Here is a 21,449-nt window from a genome sequence, read left to right as displayed (position 1 = left end):
AGTAGGAAGCCAGTACAATTGATTGAGGATGGGGGGATGTGATGGCACTTCTGCAGTCAGGACAGAGACTTCCAGTGGCTTGGAAGCTGGCTTTTACTGTATTGAGCGTGGACTGTGGCACCCCCAACGGGACTGCCTTGAAGGAGTCCAGTTTTGATAGTATAACTGCGTGTGCAGTAGCTTTGAGGTGGGCAGGTGTCTGAATGGGTTTAGTTTTCTTTTGTGCCTGCAGGTAGAATTTAGCTGCTTTTGTGATTTTGGGATCCTGAAGTTTTGAGGGTGAGCCCTGCTGAGGCCGCAAAGGGGGGAAGTCTGTTGTCATCCATTCCTTCAGCAGATCAGGGTTTTAGCTACTTTTTAGGTTTGGTGAGACCAGTATGAACTGTTTATACGGTTTCAGTTTTAGATAGTTGATTGTCATCCGCAGTAGCGGCCGAGGTTTGTTTATTTTTTTTTGGGGGGGGGGGGGATGTGGAGGGTTAAAAAAAAAGCCACTTACCTTCAGGCCGGTCACCGGGCCGGCTGGCTTCCACCTTTTGGTCAGCTCACTGCTGCCTCCTCTTGCTCCTAGAAGCAGAAACGGGAAGCACTCAGGCTCCTGACTCCCCAGCCAATCACAACTCTGCTATGCTGCGCTGTGATTGGTCTGAGTGCCGTGGATTGGCAGGAAATGGGAGCCTAGGGCATGTTCTGCACCCGGGGTGACTGGGGGCAGATCCCAAAGTGCGCATGACGGTTTTCCCGGCCGAAGAGCTTCAATGTGCACCTTGGAGTGGGCAAACCACTCCTCCCCTGCCATGCTCTGGCAGTCAAGCCCGAACCGCACCAGGAAAAGAAAGTTAAAAGGATATTATCATTTTAGTTTTCTTTAACTATTGCTCACAGAGTAGTGGGGCGACGCTCTTCTGCCTTAGCGGAGGAGCTGCCACTGGTCATCCGTTTTTGTAACTTGGTGAGATGTGAGCGTAGTGTATCAATGATGTCTTAAGGTAGATCTGGGTGTCATCGGCATATTGGTGTACGAGACTTCTGCACCACTGCGAGCATACCCCATTTGTTCGATGTGCATGTTGAATAGCCTTGGTGCCAATAATCAATCCGGAGGAACCCACGGGACACTTAACAAGGGCATTGTGGTCTGACCACTGAGTTTGACTTATTAGGTTCTCGTCAAATGTTGGCGGTGACCCAGTTGAGCACGGTGCAAAGATTCCAGTGTGATATTCCAGAACGACATTAGCTACACTAACTGTGTAGAAAGCCGCAGTGAGTACCAAGCGACCAGAATTGTACCCATCCAACATCTTTTAAACATATTTCAAGATTTTCAGTGTATCTCTCCCAATGGTACATCCCAAGCAAAACTTGATTGACAAGACAGGAGATCTCCATATTGAGCCTGTGTGGATGGTTGAATAGACACATTCCTCTGTGACTTTGCCTAGCCATGGGAGGTTGGTGATGCATCTATAGCTGAAAGTAAAGCTGGAATCCACATTTGGTTTCTTTACACAATGTGTCATTTGGCCACATTTTAGAGTTGATTATTTCACTCCATTTCCCAGCATAGACGCTTAAGTTCTGTTTGATGAAGTTCGCAGTAGGCTTTGGTGGTAATAGGTAGGTTTAAGGTTTCAAATTACCTGATCCGCTCCTCTAGACGTGCAGGTTTGGACTAATACTATTGTTTATGTGTTTTAGGAGTAAAGGGCTCCTGTAAGTGTATTGAGGTCTCAGATGTTCCGATCAGTGGCATGAGTACTGTTGTGCCACAAGGGGGCACTCTAATATTGCTTCATCTGAAACGTAAAATTAAAAACTACATGTCTGATTTTTTTGGGGTGTTTTTCCAGCTACAAAAAAATGTATGACATGATACTTTTGGTTTAAAAGTACAATGTTTTTTTTTGTTTTTACCTGCTTAAAAATACTGAAGTTTGGAATTAATATTTACTCCAAAAGAAATTAGAATGCCCATACTTAAAACCTTATCTGTAACCGTGGTTTAAGTAGTGGAATTATGATTTTTTTCATCTGTAAAGGCATACAAGATGCTAATGGGACATGGAAAGTGAGGGTTTAGGCTTGCCTAGTGAGGCTCCCTTGACTCCTCCGAGGTTGTCTGCTTCTGCTAACCTTGACCGGTGGGGTCTCAAGGCCAATACTGAGCCTCCCTGCTCTGATCTGCAGACTCCAAGCTGCAGGTCTTTGAACCCTGCTAGCTTCATCCTGCCTCTGCTTTTATTGTCTTCTGGCCAGCAAACATATGACAACCTTCATTCTCTGTTGAATCTCTTACTTCCTGCTGCTTCAGATGTTGATGAGCTTCGAAGGAAATTGAAAACCTTTCTTTGTTGTTCAACCTGTCCCTTTATTTTACTTTTAGTAGTGCCCGAGTAGCCTTGGCGAATGAACATTGTGCCGTATAAACAAATACATTAATTTGGACGCAGTCCAAACTGTTACTGTCATTTGCACTAATATTAGCCATTAAGCCAGCGCTACATTGCTCAGGTCGGCTGTATTTACGACCTGAAAACACTTTCTTGTCTACAAGGAAGTACCGGGCACTTCAGACCGGCAGACCGGCGAGACCTTTTGATGCGGGATAAAGGGTGCCAGGTTTAAGCCAGCCCTTATGTGTGACATTTTCACTTTTCTGTTGTGCTTATGTGTGACATGTTCGTGTCTAATGTGTGACCCCTTGAGTGACACTTCTTAGCAGATTTCATTATTGACTGAAAAACAAGCAGTTCTGCTGGGCCAAGTATTACCTTGTAACATATTTAACACAAGAGTTCCCGCACACCAGTGCTTATTTTTTGTAAAAAAAAAAAAAAAAAAAAAACTAGTGGCAGGGCCCTGAGGAGGCCACTGCAACTTGCACCATACATTGCCTCGGCCAGCTGCCAATGACAGTACCTACAGAACTACAAGTCATCACACTGTTACAAGTGTGACAATTCAAACTGTTGGAGGCCCCCAAAGCTATAGGAATCGCTTGGTCGGCAGGTATTGCTTGTTTTTAATGCATATTGTACTGATAAACCAGTATTGTTTTGCTCACCTTTGAATTACACAAAGAGTGCCGCCATCTGGCAGCTGTCACAAGTGCCGGTGCTAACAATAAAGTGCCGGTGCCGAGCACTGTAAACTAGGGGTGGGACAAATTTGCGCAATCGCGTTAAGCAAATCTCTGCTAACGGTAAAAAATCTACGCGAACAAGCAGAAATTCCGGGAACACGCGGAATTGCTTGTTCACGATGCTTTTTTCCTGTTCGCAATTGCTGTTTGCGTGCTCGGGGGGGGGGAAATATCTTGCAAACCCACATTTCGAGAACGCGAACAAGCAAACAATTTCGCGAAGTCGCGGAACGCTGAATTTTGGGCAATTTTGCGTTCTCCGCGGAACGCGAAATTAACCAAATTCCGGTAGCGTAACAGAATTTACCGCCCAGGCCTACTGTAAACCCACATGCTTAAATTAGGCGCTGCCGCAAACTGCAATAGAAACATACCCATCGGCAGAATGGCACACAAGATGCTCCCGTTTTCCATTTCCAAGCTTGAGGATCCCACCACTTGAGTTGTTTCTTTGAATGGCGGTACCGGTTATCCTCCATTTATTAAATGAATGGAATGTAGTCCCTGAATGCAAAATGACACATCTGGATGGGATGTGCTACCTGTTCATGAAACCTGAGAGCCCTGTTGTTCTGGATATCTGAGCAGTAAACTGATCACACAGCAACATCATTCAGCACCAGTTCTCCTCTCCAAACACTCAAAACTGGCTGTCCAGCACGCTCCGAGCTGATGCACCCACAGACTGCTTTAAAAGACCCTCCATCCAGGCCCCTTTTGTGTCCATACTTGTTGGCAGCTGCAGCATTGCCCTCTCAGCACTGACTGCAGCACTCACTCTGTTCATGATCCTTCAGTGTGCCCCTTTTGTGGCCCTCCCAGGCCGCTCCCATGCCGATGTAGCCTTCCCTCTGGCTCGTGCAGTGGTCTTCTATTCATGATCCTTTAATGTGGCTTTCCGCCACCCATATAATGTGTATACAGAGTGAATCAAGAGATGGTTGACACATATTGGGTTTTAAGGCCGGATAGTGACTTCTGTCTGTTTCCATAAAGGTTGTCCTGTTCTGGCATCACTGTACTTTGTGTTTTTTTATCATGTTCTGAGGCTAGTATCACGAGGAACAGAATAGGTTTACTTGAATAGTATGTCTAAATTTATATTTGCATGCATGTTCTCTGTGTGGATAGAAGAGATGCTTAGTTGGCATTTTTGCCTGTGACCTGTAGCTGGTGTGGGATCGGGTGAGATGTGCCTTAGAGCGCAGTCTGTAACCCTGGGGTTGCGTTGGTGCACCCTTCCCACCAGAACAGCTTGGGCCAGTCAGCACGCCCAATGCCCCGAGCTGAAGCTCCTCTTGCCTTTGGGCAGATGGTTTATTTGTTGATTGGCCTTTCTACCACAGTAAGGCCCTGTCCCTTGGTGAAGGGCTGGGCATATGTAGCTAAATAGGTGAATGCCATGCAGTGTTCTTGAACAGTTGCTATTTGCTGATGTCAAAGACCTGAGGGAAAAGGGGGGTGGGGGGTGGGGTTTAAGCGGGGTGTGGCTGGGCTACCACCTCTCACCAGGGTTGGCTTCTCCGATTGAGCGGAGGAATGATGCCCCTACTTCTGCGAGCACAGCAGGCACACACGAATAAGTAAATAGTATGTCAAGGCCATTTTACTTAAATGCAGAAGTGCCAGGGCAGGGGGCAGGGCTGATTTCTGCAATTGCAGGTTTACAGTTGCCTCTGCATTGCGCATGTCGGGTTGGATGGCTATATTGCTACAGCCAGCCTGACATGCGCAGTGCGCACCCAGCAATTGATTGCTGGCACAGCCCCGCACCCAGCCTAAGAATTAGCGATGGGTTAGCCTGCTCCCACCAATCCTGGAGCTGCTCTTAGCAAGAGAGCAGCTCCAGGTTTAGTTGTTTTGGTGTCCACTGAGCAGGAAGGAAGTCTTTCCCTTTCCTGCTCGTGGACGTTGATCGGGGATAGAGGTGTGCACCCGTGGGAGCAGTACATGGTGAGGTTGTGGCCGTAGCACCCCACAATATTTGTATTGTTGTAGCCGCCACAACCTATCCCCTTCAATCTTCACAATGCTCTGGATTTACTGTAGGGCCTAAATATTTTATTTGTTTAACTCGTTTCACTCTGCAGTGCTTTAAAAAAGTCCAGAGAAGATTCAAGAGTATCCGATCCATGCCAGATTTTCAGGATAACCCCCGATTGTTTAAATTAGTTTTATTCACATTAATTGTATGTAAATGCATCTTATGTGGATATCCTGAAAATCTAGAATAAATCTGGCCTCGCAAGAGCCATGTTTGATGCCCTCGCTTTTGGTCAATGACAGGTGGTATTGGTGCAACTGATACCAATAGATGATTAGTGACTATTCTGGGCACTTCTCTAAGGTTCAACATATTGTTTTTGATTCTGACATTTCTTTGCTTCTTCTACACAGGCTCTTGACTGGAGCACCGCAGGATGTGGCCCCACCCAACACCAATGCCAATAGGACTGGCGCCTTGTACTACTGCCCCATAACAGCATTGACAGACGACTGCCAGAGAGTCGACTTGGAAGAGAAAAGTCAGTGAAGTATCTGGATTGGGTAATATCAAACACACAAAAGGTTATGAGGGGAATGTTTGCAAATAGTCCGACTACTGTCAATACTCGGTGTGGCCCTCCAACACAGTTTTTTTGCTAACCATGACACCTCCGATTAGACCCAACCATATGCAAATCTGCTGTGGTCCTGCCCCAATAGGAATAGTCTGGCCCGAACTACCCAATCAGGTTCTTTCTGAATCGGAACACAGCCCACTCAAGAGCGGTTTCGGCATATTTGGGCCTATTCAGCCAGGTGCAGCTTGATTGCGGAGTCACATTGACCTCTGCATCCATGTAATGATCTTGGCCACTTAGTGCATTACATCAAATACACAAAAAGTAATGAGAGCTTGCTCGTAAATAGTCTAAGCACTTACAATTGTGCGGGGTAGCATTCCAAACCCCTCTTACTTTGGCCACCATGCCGTCTCAGCTAGGCACTCTTTTCATAAACTGCGATTAGTAAAAAAAATTATATCTGTTTAAATAGCCGTATTCACAATGATTTTCCTGCCTTGCAAACTTTTTAATTAGGTCATCATGGTTGTTCCATAGATTATAGTTATATATTTGTTTGGAAATTTGTTTTTTAAAACTTTTTAAGGTATTGGAGCTTTAAAGAAGCGTTCATTGGGCAATTGAAGCAAGTTTGAGTTTTATTAAAATATCTGCACCTAAAAAAAGTCCTTCTCCTTAATATTTGCTTTCCTAGATAGCTCACAACACACCTTGGCACGTTTCATCTCCAACATCTTGCCGCCTCCCAGGGCGCAGATGGTATTAATATTGGTTATGAACTATTCGAGGATAAAATACCATGGTATACGACTCATATAAGAAATGTACTTTATTGTATCCGAATGAATGTAAACCATAACCTTTAAAGAATTAAGAATGAAGCGAGGGTCTGATCTCAATCGTGGGTCGACCATTCCAGCAAGAAATTAAAAACTGATTTGCGCAGGATACAGTGATAATTTAAACAAGACTCTCCTAATATACGAAAAGAAGAAGTCTGTCATTTAAAAAACAATTATAAATCACACATAAATCAAAACAAAAAGGATTTGTTTTATAATGGTTGGGAAGAAATGAGAGAAGAAATTTTATAAGGTGATCAGAAGAAGGAAAATAGAAAATTAGCGTGAGCAACGTCTGTCCAGGGTTATTGACATGTATGACCTTGAAAGATACATGGACAGCCTATTTTTACGATTCATATGTCTCACCAGTTTTACAGACTCTCCCACTAGTACTTCTAACTAATGTCATGAAATATGATTTTTTTTCTCTGGCAATAATCCAATCCACAATTATATTTTGAAATTGAGTAGAGCTGCTGGTCCAGACAATATTCCGGATGTTGTCATTAAGTCCAACAGTGAATGGTGGGCAGGTATATTTCTGCATTTGTGTCGCTGGATTGCCAAATCCAGGGTTTTCCCTGATATTTGGAAGGACTCTGTGGTTAAGCCAATATTGAAAAAAGGCAATGAAAGAAAGCTTGCTGTGGAATTATAGATTAATCCTCCTATTAGATTTTTCAGAAAAAGTCTTCTCCAAAATTTTATTAACTCAGCTGGCAGAGTGGGTGTTGGCAAATAACCGTCATCCAATTGAACAGAGAGGATTCTGGGAGGGCCACTCCACCACTCTAGCACTGTTTTGCCCTTTGGGCTATCATTAAGAAATCTTTATCAGTGAATAAGAGGCTGTGCTATTGTTTTGTGGACTTCCGCATGAGCTGTAATATGGTGGAAAGAGGGTGGTTCTGGGAGAAACTAAGGGGTCTATTAGGATGGCGGTCGGAAAATCACTCCAACCACCAAGGTAGCAGGAAAACACTGCCCACTAGGACCACGGGAAAACCGCCGGTCCAATTAGTATGCTCCGCAGTCGTAATCCGACACCGGTGGAGGGATCGCGGCATTTAACATTGCGGCGGTTGCTGCTGCCAGCAGCACCGTCCCTGCACTGCATGGCAGGCACTGCATAATGCCTGCCACCTGGTACAGGGACACGTAGGGTGGTGGGTACCCCACCAGTGCAACCACACAGCCCCAACACATTGGGGGCCCGCAATGGGCCCCAGAGACATTCTCTGCATGCCTTTCCATGGCGGACCCACCGCTGCGGAAAGTCTGGTTACCACCGGCATCATAATCATGCTGGCGGAGCCTGGCCTTGCACCGGCACCATTGTGGCGGGCCAGTTCCGCCCACTAGGCATGCGTGCGAACTCCCACCGATGGAAAAGTGCAGGGCGGAAAATCTCACCGCCGTGGTCGCCACCGCCATGCTGATGGGACTGGAAAGAAACAACACAGGGTTCTGGCTGTTTCCAGCAAGGCTAAGCCAAAGATACCAAAGAACAAAACAAAGGCCAATACTGGATACCCTTAAAGGGGGAAAAAATTGTGGTCACCTTTATGAACAAAACATAACGGTCCAGATTACGTCATCAGTCAAAAAAACTTTTTATTATTTTCTTTAATTTAACTTTCTTTTTAGTAGTTGATTTCACAAATTAATTGTGCATGTATAAACAGTTCAAACGTTAAACATAACAACACATAAAGTCTTTATACATATTTACAATTTACAATTTACACACATCCTCTCAAACATTCATTCTGCATTCATCCAGTTGTACACACACAGAAAAAATAGAACACCTTTTGTCACAAAAAGCAATTGAAATAAACAGTGGATGATGATCCCTATTTATGATTGGAAAATAATTTAAATTGAATGTTGAGAACATTAATTCATATTAAGGAAAGCCAAAACCTAATTCAAAAGAATTTGGTCATATGACAAAAGAGTTCAGTCACTCCTATTGAAGGTCAAAAGGTCGACGCGTTTCAAACCCCCAAGTCTGGGGTTCTCATCAGGACCAATCTTTTTCTACAAAAAAGAAGAATTGTAAACCAAGAATTAGCCAACCAGTTTACTATTGGACTAAAGACCTGCAAAACACCAGTATAAACCAAAGCCATACCTTATAAAGTCACTAAATGGCCATGCGTAAGTCTGTGGGACATTCGACAGGTACACAATGACGCTAGACGAATAGACAGAAAAAAATCAATACTCATGCGTTTGGGTGGACACTGGCAGAACCTAACTGGTCGTATACCAAAAAGCACTCACCTCTTTATGGTGGCGCAGGGTCTCCCTAAAAAAGAATAGGGGAGAAGCTGTAAGGACTCAAGCTGGGCGGAAGAGAAATTGCTGAAAAAAACTGAAAAAAACTTTGGTGAATGGGCGCTTACCGGTTAGCGGTAGCTCTTGTTACATGTCCGCTTGATTTTTAGAGTTGCACTCCGTATAGTTGGATCGATGAATTTATCTGAAAAACGGAATGCACGGTAAGCAAATTGTGGCGATGAGTGCATACGGAGCTATACGAGGACAGATGGTGGTTCTTAGCAGGAGCCTTACCTCCGGGCCGGGAGCCGATGGTTTAAACTGTTGCACACGGGAAGCGTTAAAGGCATTAGTCCTGCCTCGATATTTACCCGGAAACTACAGAAACCACGTGACCGCTCCGGGCAGCCAGGCGGACGATTCCTTAAAGTGATAGTATCTGAGTCAAGTGCTTAGTGCTTTATTGACAACTAACAGCGATGGTCGTGGGCAGCCTTCACGAATGCGCTACGATTGCCTTATGTTAATTGATCCTTAGAATTTCCGATACTTCATTCAGTCCCGTGGATGCAGTGTCATATTTCATGATAAGCAGCGCTTCCCGCTGACTAAGTCTGCCCTCAATGTCACCACCTCTAGAGTCCATTTCGACTTTAGACAGCACAGTCCATTTTAAATCTGCTTCTTGATGCTGACAACGTTGCCAATGTAGTACCAACGGAGCATTTGGTGTGTCATTCCTCAGGCGTGATTTGTGTTGTGTAACACGATGCCTTGCTTCTTGGGTTGTTTTTCCCACATAAAGTTTCGGGCATGGGCACATGATGCCATACACAATATTTCTCGTTTGACAATTAGTAAAGGAATCATGTCTCCAATGAATCCCATTGAATGTAAAAAGGGATCCTTCAACGGTCTGAGCGCAACATGCACAATTGCCACACTTATGGTGACCTTTTACAGGAGGTAAGTTCAACATACTTCTTAAAGAAGGTTTCGGAGCAGTTGGTAAAGCAGCTCGGACAATGTGATTTGCCACACTTTTTTCTTTTTTAAACGCAAACAGCGGAACATCGGAAAAATCCCCGTGTAAACCTTTAACTAGATGCCAATTTTGTGTGACTAGCTTCCGTAGCTGATTGGCTTGGGGTCCAAATGTGGTTACACAAACAATTCTGCTTTGTTCCACACGCTCTTTCTTTTGCAGCAGGGTCTCCCTTGGCACCCACCACGCTCTTTTTATCGAGTTTTTTAACAATTTTTTGGGGTACCCTCTTAGTACTAATCGGTCTCTAAGTATATTAGCATGCCGAAAAAACTCATCTTTATTGGAACAGTTCCTCCTAATCCGGAGAAACTGTCCGAATGGTAAATTTTGCTTCAGACTCCTAGGGTGGTGGCTGGTATAGTGGAGTGCCTTGTTGCGATCAGTCGCTTTCCGAAACAAGGTGGTACACAAGGTGCCATCTAATGCAAACACTTGAACATCAAGAAATGTAATGTTTTTATTGGAGTAGCTGAAGCTAAATTGGATCTCTTCCATCCTTTGGTTCAGCCAAATCATAAAATCTTGAAGCTGTGCTTCTGATCCTGACCAAATCATAAATACGTCGTCAATATAACGAACGTATTTCTGGATGTATTCTGCAAATGGGTTGCCATTATAGATGTATTTTGTTTCGTACAGTCCCATGAACAGGACTGCCAACTCGGGGGCAAATGGACAGCCCATCGCTACTCCTTGCGTTTGATAAAAGAACTCACCATCAAACTGAAAGTAGTTCCTTGATAGTGCAAACTTAGCTAATTTGATCAAAAAGTCAGTGGGTACTCGCATCGGTTGCTCTCTCTGTTCTAAGAAGTAGAAGATCGTTTCTAATGCTAACTCCTGAGGGATCTGTGTGTATAGTGAAACTATATCCATAGTCACTAAAAATTGTTTTTCATCATTGAACTTAACTGACGATATGTGGTTGAGAAATGCCGTTGTATCTTTCAAATGTGATGGTATTTCATTGATAAATGGTTTTAGAAAAAAATCAATATATTTAGATACTGGTTCAATCAATGATGAACAGCCGGAAATAATCGGGCGCCCAGGGGGGTTGACCGCATCCTTATGTATTTTCGGAAGTACGTACATTATGGGTATTCGTGGGTGTTTATTCTGGAGAAATGAGAATTCTTTATCTCCTAATATCCCTAGGTCATGTCCCTCTTGTAGTAATGAAAATAATTCCTTTTGAAGGTCATTTGTTGGATCCTTAGTAATTCTTCTATAACACTTCTGGTCTCCAAGTTGGCGATTGACCTCTTGTTTGTATTTGTTAATGTCCCATAGGACGACCGCCCCACCTTTATCTGCTTGTTTTATGACCAATGTTTGGTCATTTTTCAGGGTAAAGATTGCATCCTTTTCTTTTTTAGATAGATTGTAGCAGGTGAATTGTTTTTTCTTTTCAATAGCTGTTATTCCTGACAATAAAGTTTTTTCAAACGTCAGTATTTCTTTTGGGACTTTAGACGGCGGTGGACAGAAAGTCGATTTATTGCGCAGTCCTGTAACTTCATTGGAGATACTGATTGGTGTATCTTTGAAGAACATTTTTAAACGGATCTTCCGGCAAAATTCAAGCATTTCTAATTTCATTTTAACAAAATCCGGAGCACGCACTGGGACGTAAGACAGTCCTTTTCCCAGGATTGATATTTCTGATGGAGACAATGTGCGATCTGAAAGATTAAACACTGGTGACAATTCTAACTCTGATAGTGTTGGCGTCTCGTTCGCATTTCCCATGGCTGATACGTTGAACGCGACCTGCCGCGTGGTCTGCGTTGGCCTCTTCCTAAAAAAGGTTGGAGGTTTTGTTGTTGATTATTTTGATTAGTCCTGGATGATTGATTTGTCCGGGTATCGCTTGAATCAGTTTCCGTTCCTGATGAGGAGGAGGTGTCAGAGAAAGTAAGAAACTTATTACGAGAACGTCCTTGGTTATCCTCAAAAAATCGTCTTTGTACTGGTTTAGTATAAAAGTCCGCTTGGAGGTAGGGATACACTGACTCCAATGAAAAGTTCTTTTGATCTGACTCGAATTTATTACTTTTCTGTGTAACCGTGTGGTCCTTGAAGTCAAGAATTTCTTTTTCTATTTTCTCCAACAAGGATTTGGCATCAGTGATTAATTGATTGTTTTGAATTTCTGTTTCCAAGTTGGCAATTTCCGCCAACTCCTTTAGGGACAGTCTCTGTGCTGTCTCTATAGTAAGAACCATTAGGTCCCTACTACATTTAGTCTCTATGCCACTGAAACCTTTTTTATACTCTGGATCATCAGTAAACACCATGGGAGTATTCCGAATTTGAAGACCTGATGGTATGGTCCCGGCACGTAGGTGTTGCAAGAGAAAATGACCGTGTAGGTCCGTTCTAATTTGTTTTTTCTTTAGTCTGATTAGTCTGTCAGACTCATTTTGTGTTTTGGCAGTAGTGCTTAAAATGGCAGAGGCAAAAACTGGTGGCTCGCTGATCAATTTCTGGATGTGGTCCGCACTATATGAGAACGTATCTTTCTCAGACATAACAATCCACAATTTGACAAGACTCACAAACACGCACAAGACAAATAAATTACAATAAGTGAATAAATTCCGTAATGCAGAGAGGCACAATCCTACCTCTTACAACCTCGCGAGCCGGCGCCCGCACAACAACTGGAAAGAAACAACACAGGGTTCTGGCTGTTTCCAGCAAGGCTAAGCCAAAGATACCAAAGAACAAAACAAAGGCCAATACTGGATACCCTTAAAGGGGGAAAAAATTGTGGTCACCTTTATGAACAAAACATAACGGTCCAGATTACGTCATCAGTCAAAAAAACTTTTTATTATTTTCTTTAATTTAACTTTCTTTTTAGTAGTTGATTTCACAAATTAATTGTGCATGTATAAACAGTTCAAACGTTAAACATAACAACACATAAAGTCTTTATACATATTTACAATTTACAATTTACACACATCCTCTCAAACATTCATTCTGCATTCATCCAGTTGTACACACACAGAAAAAATAGAACACCTTTTGTCACAAAAAGCAATTGAAATAAACAGTGGATGATGATCCCTATTTATGATTGGAAAATAATTTAAATTGAATGTTGAGAACATTAATTCATATTAAGGAAAGCCAAAACCTAATTCAAAAGAATTTGGTCATATGACAAAAGAGTTCAGTCACTCCTATTGAAGGTCAAAAGGTCGACGCGTTTCAAACCCCCAAGTCTGGGGTTCTCATCAGGACCAATCTTTTTCTACAAAAAAGAAGAATTGTAAACCAAGAATTAGCCAACCAGTTTACTATTGGACTAAAGACCTGCAAAACACCAGTATAAACCAAAGCCATACCTTATAAAGTCACTAAATGGCCATGCGTAAGTCTGTGGGACATTCGACAGGTACACAATGACGCTAGACGAATAGACAGAAAAAAATCAATACTCATGCGTTTGGGTGGACACTGGCAGAACCTAACTGGTCGTATACCAAAAAGCACTCACCTCTTTATGGTGGCGCAGGGTCTCCCTAAAAAAGAATAGGGGAGAAGCTGTAAGGACTCAAGCTGGGCGGAAGAGAAATTGCTGAAAAAAACTGAAAAAAACTTTGGTGAATGGGCGCTTACCGGTTAGCGGTAGCTCTTGTTACATGTCCGCTTGATTTTTAGAGTTGCACTCCGTATAGTTGGATCGATGAATTTATCTGAAAAACGGAATGCACGGTAAGCAAATTGTGGCGATGAGTGCATACGGAGCTATACGAGGACAGATGGTGGTTCTTAGCAGGAGCCTTACCTCCGGGCCGGGAGCCGATGGTTTAAACTGTTGCACACGGGAAGCGTTAAAGGCATTAGTCCTGCCTCGATATTTACCCGGAAACTACAGAAACCACGTGACCGCTCCGGGCAGCCAGGCGGACGATTCCTTAAAGTGATAGTATCTGAGTCAAGTGCTTAGTGCTTTATTGACAACTAACAGCGATGGTCGTGGGCAGCCTTCACGAATGCGCTACGATTGCCTTATGTTAATTGATCCTTAGAATTTCCGATACTTCATTCAGTCCCGTGGATGCAGTGTCATATTTCATGATAAGCAGCGCTTCCCGCTGACTAAGTCTGCCCTCAATGTCACCACCTCTAGAGTCCATTTCGACTTTAGACAGCACAGTCCATTTTAAATCTGCTTCTTGATGCTGACAACGTTGCCAATGTAGTACCAACGGAGCATTTGGTGTGTCATTCCTCAGGCGTGATTTGTGTTGTGTAACACGATGCCTTGCTTCTTGGGTTGTTTTTCCCACATAAAGTTTCGGGCATGGGCACATGATGCCATACACAATATTTCTCGTTTGACAATTAGTAAAGGAATCATGTCTCCAATGAATCCCATTGAATGTAAAAAGGGATCCTTCAACGGTCTGAGCGCAACATGCACAATTGCCACACTTATGGTGACCTTTTACAGGAGGTAAGTTCAACATACTTCTTAAAGAAGGTTTCGGAGCAGTTGGTAAAGCAGCTCGGACAATGTGATTTGCCACACTTTTTTCTTTTTTAAACGCAAACAGCGGAACATCGGAAAAATCCCCGTGTAAACCTTTAACTAGATGCCAATTTTGTGTGACTAGCTTCCGTAGCTGATTGGCTTGGGGTCCAAATGTGGTTACACAAACAATTCTGCTTTGTTCCACACGCTCTTTCTTTTGCAGCAGGGTCTCCCTTGGCACCCACCACGCTCTTTTTATCGAGTTTTTTAACAATTTTTTGGGGTACCCTCTTAGTACTAATCGGTCTCTAAGTATATTAGCATGCCGAAAAAACTCATCTTTATTGGAACAGTTCCTCCTAATCCGGAGAAACTGTCCGAATGGTAAATTTTGCTTCAGACTCCTAGGGTGGTGGCTGGTATAGTGGAGTGCCTTGTTGCGATCAGTCGCTTTCCGAAACAAGGTGGTACACAAGGTGCCATCTAATGCAAACACTTGAACATCAAGAAATGTAATGTTTTTATTGGAGTAGCTGAAGCTAAATTGGATCTCTTCCATCCTTTGGTTCAGCCAAATCATAAAATCTTGAAGCTGTGCTTCTGATCCTGACCAAATCATAAATACGTCGTCAATATAACGAACGTATTTCTGGATGTATTCTGCAAATGGGTTGCCATTATAGATGTATTTTGTTTCGTACAGTCCCATGAACAGGACTGCCAACTCGGGGGCAAATGGACAGCCCATCGCTACTCCTTGCGTTTGATAAAAGAACTCACCATCAAACTGAAAGTAGTTCCTTGATAGTGCAAACTTAGCTAATTTGATCAAAAAGTCAGTGGGTACTCGCATCGGTTGCTCTCTCTGTTCTAAGAAGTAGAAGATCGTTTCTAATGCTAACTCCTGAGGGATCTGTGTGTATAGTGAAACTATATCCATAGTCACTAAAAATTGTTTTTCATCATTGAACTTAACTGACGATATCATCACATTTGAAAGATACAACGGCATTTCTCAACCACACATCGTCAGTTAAGTTCAATGATGAAAAACAATACCCACTGACTTTTTGATCAAATTAGCTAAGTTTGCACTATCAAGGAACTACTTTCAGTTTGATGGTGAGTTCTTTTATCAAACGCAAGGAGTAGCGATGGGCTGTCCATTTGCCCCCGAGTTGGCAGTCCTGTTCATGGGACTGTACGAAACAAAATACATCTATAATGGCAACCCATTTGCAGAATACATCCAGAAATACGTTCGTTATATTGACGACGTATTTATGATTTGGTCAGGATCAGAAGCACAGCTTCAAGATTTTATGATTTGGCTGAACCAAAGGATGGAAGAGATCCAATTTAGCTTCAGCTACTCCAATAAAAACATTACATTTCTTGATGTTCAAGTGTTTGCATTAGATGGCACCTTGTGTACCACCTTGTTTCGGAAAGCGACTGATCGCAACAAGGCACTCCACTATACCAGCCACCACCCTAGGAGTCTGAAGCAAAATTTACCATTCGGACAGTTTCTCCGGATTAGGAGGAACTGTTCCAATAAAGATGAGTTTTTTCGGCATGCTAATATACTTAGAGACCGATTAGTACTAAGAGGGTACCCCAAAAAATTGTTAAAAAACTCGATAAAAAGAGCGTGGTGGGTGCCAAGGGAGACCCTGCTGCAAAAGAAAGAGCGTGTGGAACAAAGCAGAATTGTTTGTGTAACCACATTTGGACCCCAAGCCAATCAGCTACGGAAGCTAGTCACACAAAATTGGCATCTAGTTAAAGGTTTACACGGGGATTTTTCCGATGTTCCGCTGTTTGCGTTTAAAAAAGAAAAAAGTGTGGCAAATCACATTGTCCGAGCTGCTTTACCAACTGCTCCGAAACCTTCTTTAAGAAGTATGTTGAACTTACCTCCTGTAAAAGGTCACCATAAGTGTGGCAATTGTGCATGTTGCGCTCAGACCGTTGAAGGATCCCTTTTTACATTCAATGGGATTCATTGGAGACATGATTCCTTTACTAATTGTCAAACGAGAAATATTGTGTATGGCATCATGTGCCCATGCCCGAAACTTTATGTGGGAAAAACAACCCAAGAAGCAAGGCATCGTGTTACACAACACAAATCACGCCTGAGGAATGACACACCAAATGCTCCGTTGGTACTACATTGGCAACGTTGTCAGCATCAAGAAGCAGATTTAAAATGGACTGTGCTGTCTAAAGTCGAAATGGACTCTAGAGGTGGTGACATTGAGGGCAGACTTAGTCAGCGGGAAGCGCTGCTTATCATGAAATATGACACTGCATCCACGGGACTGAATGAAGTATCGGAAATTCTAAGGATCAATTAACATAAGGCAATCGTAGCGCATTCGTGAAGGCTGCCCACGACCATCGCTGTTAGTTGTCAATAAAGCACTAAGCACTTGACTCAGATACTATCACTTTAAGGAATCGTCCGCCTGGCTGCCCGGAGCGGTCACGTGGTTTCTGTAGTTTCCGGGTAAATATCGAGGCAGGACTAATGCCTTTAACGCTTCCCGTGTGCAACAGTTTAAACCATCGGCTCCCGGCCCGGAGGTAAGGCTCCTGCTAAGAACCACCATCTGTCCTCGTATAGCTCCCTATGCACTCATCGCCACAATTTGCTTACCGTGCATTCCGTTTTTCAGATAAATTCATCGATCCAACTATACGGAGTGCAACTCTAAAAATCAAGCGGACATGTAACAAGAGCTACCGCTAACCGGTAAGCGCCCATTCACCAAAGTTTTTTTCAGTTTTTTTCAGCAATTTCTCTTCCGCCCAGCTTGAGTCCTTACAGCTTCTCCCCTATTCTTTTTTAGGGAGACCCTGCGCCACCATAAAGAGGTGAGTGCTTTTTGGTATACGACCAGTTAGGTTCTGCCAGTGTCCACCCAAACGCATGAGTATTGATTTTTTTCTGTCTATTCGTCTAGCGTCATTGTGTACCTGTCGAATGTCCCACAGACTTACGCATGGCCATTTAGTGACTTTATAAGGTATGGCTTTGGTTTATACTGGTGTTTTGCAGGTCTTTAGTCCAATAGTAAACTGGTTGGCTAATTCTTGGTTTACAATTCTTCTTTTTTGTAGAAAAAGATTGGTCCTGATGAGAACCCCAGACTTGGGGGTTTGAAACGCGTCGACCTTTTGACCTTCAATAGGAGTGACTGAACTCTTTTGTCATATGACCAAATTCTTTTGAATTAGGTTTTGGCTTTCCTTAATATGAATTAATGTTCTCAACATTCAATTTAAATTATTTTCCAATCATAAATAGGGATCATCATCCACTGTTTATTTCAATTGCTTTTTGTGACAAAAGGTGTTCTATTTTTTCTGTGTGTGTACAACTGGATGAATGCAGAATGAATGTTTGAGAGGATGTGTGTAAATTGTAAATTGTAAATATGTATAAAGACTTTATGTGTTGTTATGTTTAACGTTTGAACTGTTTATACATGCACAATTAATTTGTGAAATCAACTACTAAAAAGAAAGTTAAATTAAAGAAAATAATAAAAAGTTTTTTTGACTGATGACGTAATCTGGACCGTTATGTTTTGTTCATAAAGGTGACCACAATTTTTTCCCCCTTTAAGGGTATCCAGTATTGGCCTTTGTTTTGTTCTTTGGTATCTTTGGCTTAGCCTTGCTGGAAACAGCCAGAACCCTGTGTTGTTTCTTTCCAGTTGTTGTGCGGGCGCCGGCTCGCGAGGTTGTAAGAGGTAGGATTGTGCCTCTCTGCATTACGGAATTTATTCACTTATTGTAATTTATTTGTCTTGTGCGTGTTTGTGAGTCTTGTCAAATTGTGGATTGTTATGTCTGAGAAAGATACGTTCTCATATAGTGCGGACCACATCCAGAAATTGATCAGCGAGCCACCAGTTTTTGCCTCTGCCATTTTAAGCACTACTGCCAAAACACAAAATGAGTCTGACAGACTAATCAGACTAAAGAAAAAACAAATTAGAACGGACCTACACGGTCATTTTCTCTTGCAACACCTACGTGCCGGGACCATACCATCAGGTCTTCAAATTCGGAATACTCCCATGGTGTTTACTGATGATCCAGAGTATAAAAAAGGTTTCAGTGGCATAGAGACTAAATGTAGTAGGGACCTAATGGTTCTTACTATAGAGACAGCACAGAGACTGTCCCTAAAGGAGTTGGCGGAAATTGCCAACTTGGAAACAGAAATTCAAAACAATCAATTAATCACTGATGCCAAATCCTTGTTGGAGAAAATAGAAAAAGAAATTCTTGACTTCAAGGACCACACGGTTACACAGAAAAGTAATAAATTCGAGTCAGATCAAAAGAACTTTTCATTGGAGTCAGTGTATCCCTACCTCCAAGCGGACTTTTATACTAAACCAGTACAAAGACGATTTTTTGAGGATAACCAAGGACGTTCTCGTAATAAGTTTCTTACTTTCTCTGACACCTCCTCCTCATCAGGAACGGAAACTGATTCAAGCGATACCCGGACAAATCAATCATCCAGGACTAATCAAAATAATCAACAACAAAACCTCCAACCTTTTTTAGGAAGAGGCCAACGCAGACCACGCGGCAGGTCGCGTTCAACGTATCAGCCATGGGAAATGCGAACGAGACGCCAACACTATCAGAGTTAGAATTGTCACCAGTGTTTAATCTTTCAGATCGCACATTGTCTCCATCAGAAATATCAATCCTGGGAAAAGGACTGTCTTACGTCCCAGTGCGTGCTCCGGATTTTGTTAAAATGAAATTAGAAATGCTTGAATTTTGCCGGAAGATCCGTTTAAAAATGTTCTTCAAAGATACACCAATCAGTATCTCCAATGAAGTTACAGGACTGCGCAATAAATCGACTTTCTGTCCACCGCCGTCTAAAGTCCCAAAAGAAATACTGACGTTTGAAAAAACTTTATTGTCAGGAATAACAGCTATTGAAAAGAAAAAACAATTCACCTGCTACAATCTATCTAAAAAAGAAAAGGATGCAATCTTTACCCTGAAAAATGACCAAACATTGGTCATAAAACAAGCAGATAAAGGTGGGGCGGTCGTCCTATGGGACATTAACAAATACAAACAAGAGGTCAATCGCCAACTTGGAGACCAGAAGTGTTATAGAAGAATTACTAAGGATCCAACAAATGACCTTCAAAAGGAATTATTTTCATTACTACAAGAGGGACATGACCTAGGGATATTAGGAGATAAAGAATTCTCATTTCTCCAGAATAAACACCCACGAATACCCATAATGTACGTACTTCCGAAAATACATAAGGATGCGGTCAACCCCCCTGGGCGCCCGATTATTTCCGGCTGTTCATCATTGATTGAACCAGTATCTAAATATATTGATTTTTTTCTAAAACCATTTATCAATGAAATACCATCACATTTGAAAGATACAACGGCATTTCTCAACCACATATCGTCAGTTAAGTTCAATGATGAAAAACAATTTTTAGTGACTATGGATATAGTTTCACTATACACACAGATCCCTCAGGAGTTAGCATTAGAAACGATCTTCTACTTCTTAGAACAGAGAGAGCAACCGATGCGAGTACCCACTGACTTTTTGATCAAATTAGCTAAGTTTGCACTATCAAGGAACTACTTTCAGTTTGATGGTGAGTTCTTTTATCAAACGCAAGGAGTAGCGATGGGCTGTCCATTTGCCCCCGAGTTGGCAGTCCTGTTCATGGGACTGTACGAAACAAAATACATCTATAATGGCAACCCATTTGCAGAATACATCCAGAAATACGTTCGTTATATTGACGACGTATTTATGATTTGGTCAGGATCAGAAGCACAGCTTCAAGATTTTATGATTTGGCTGAACCAAAGGATGGAAGAGATCCAATTTAGCTTCAGCTACTCCAATAAAAACATTACATTTCTTGATGTTCAAGTGTTTGCATTAGATGGCACCTTGTGTACCACCTTGTTTCGGAAAGCGACTGATCGCAACAAGGCACTCCACTATACCAGCCACCACCCTAGGAGTCTGAAGCAAAATTTACCATTCGGACAGTTTCTCCGGATTAGGAGGAACTGTTCCAATAAAGATGAGTTTTTTCGGCATGCTAATATACTTAGAGACCGATTAGTACTAAGAGGGTACCCCAAAAAATTGTTAAAAAACTCGATAAAAAGAGCGTGGTGGGTGCCAAGGGAGACCCTGCTGCAAAAGAAAGAGCGTGTGGAACAAAGCAGAATTGTTTGTGTAACCACATTTGGACCCCAAGCCAATCAGCTACGGAAGCTAGTCACACAAAATTGGCATCTAGTTAAAGGTTTACACGGGGATTTTTCCGATGTTCCGCTGTTTGCGTTTAAAAAAGAAAAAAGTGTGGCAAATCACATTGTCCGAGCTGCTTTACCAACTGCTCCGAAACCTTCTTTAAGAAGTATGTTGAACTTACCTCCTGTAAAAGGTCACCATAAGTGTGGCAATTGTGCATGTTGCGCTCAGACCGTTGAAGGATCCCTTTTTACATTCAATGGGATTCATTGGAGACATGATTCCTTTACTAATTGTCAAACGAGAAATATTGTGTATGGCATCATGTGCCCATGCCCGAAACTTTATGTGGGAAAAACAACCCAAGAAGCAAGGCATCGTGTTACACAACACAAATCACGCCTGAGGAATGACACACCAAATGCTCCGTTGGTACTACATTGGCAACGTTGTCAGCATCAAGAAGCAGATTTAAAATGGACTGTGCTGTCTAAAGTCGAAATGGACTCTAGAGGTGGTGACATTGAGGGCAGACTTAGTCAGCGGGAAGCGCTGCTTATCATGAAATATGACACTGCATCCACGGGACTGAATGAAGTATCGGAAATTCTAAGGATCAATTAACATAAGGCAATCGTAGCGCATTCGTGAAGGCTGCCCACGACCATCGCTGTTAGTTGTCAATAAAGCACTAAGCACTTGACTCAGATACTATCACTTTAAGGAATCGTCCGCCTGGCTGCCCGGAGCGGTCACGTGGTTTCTGTAGTT

The 21,449-nt window shown here is 42.6% G+C and overlaps 1 protein-coding gene across 1 annotated transcript in view; it reads left to right on the top strand.

The window, feature by feature from the left end:
• Positions 1 to 21,449, top strand: part of ITGA3 (integrin subunit alpha 3) — a 366,625-nt gene that overhangs the window by 174,174 nt on the left and 171,002 nt on the right. Inside the window, exon 2 of the mRNA XM_086923967.1 lies at positions 5,543 to 5,670. Within this exon, the coding sequence (XP_086780093.1) occupies positions 5,543 to 5,670 (128 nt within the window). The remainder of the gene's footprint in view (positions 1 to 5,542; positions 5,671 to 21,449) is intronic.

Source organism: Lissotriton vulgaris, chromosome 5 (assembly GCF_964263255.1).
Source record: "Lissotriton vulgaris chromosome 5, aLisVul1.2, whole genome shotgun sequence".
In the NCBI taxonomy this organism is placed as follows: domain Eukaryota; kingdom Metazoa; phylum Chordata; class Amphibia; order Caudata; family Salamandridae; genus Lissotriton; species Lissotriton vulgaris.
Note: the sequence above shows the minus strand (reverse complement) of the source record. Positions and strands in the feature narration are given on the sequence as shown.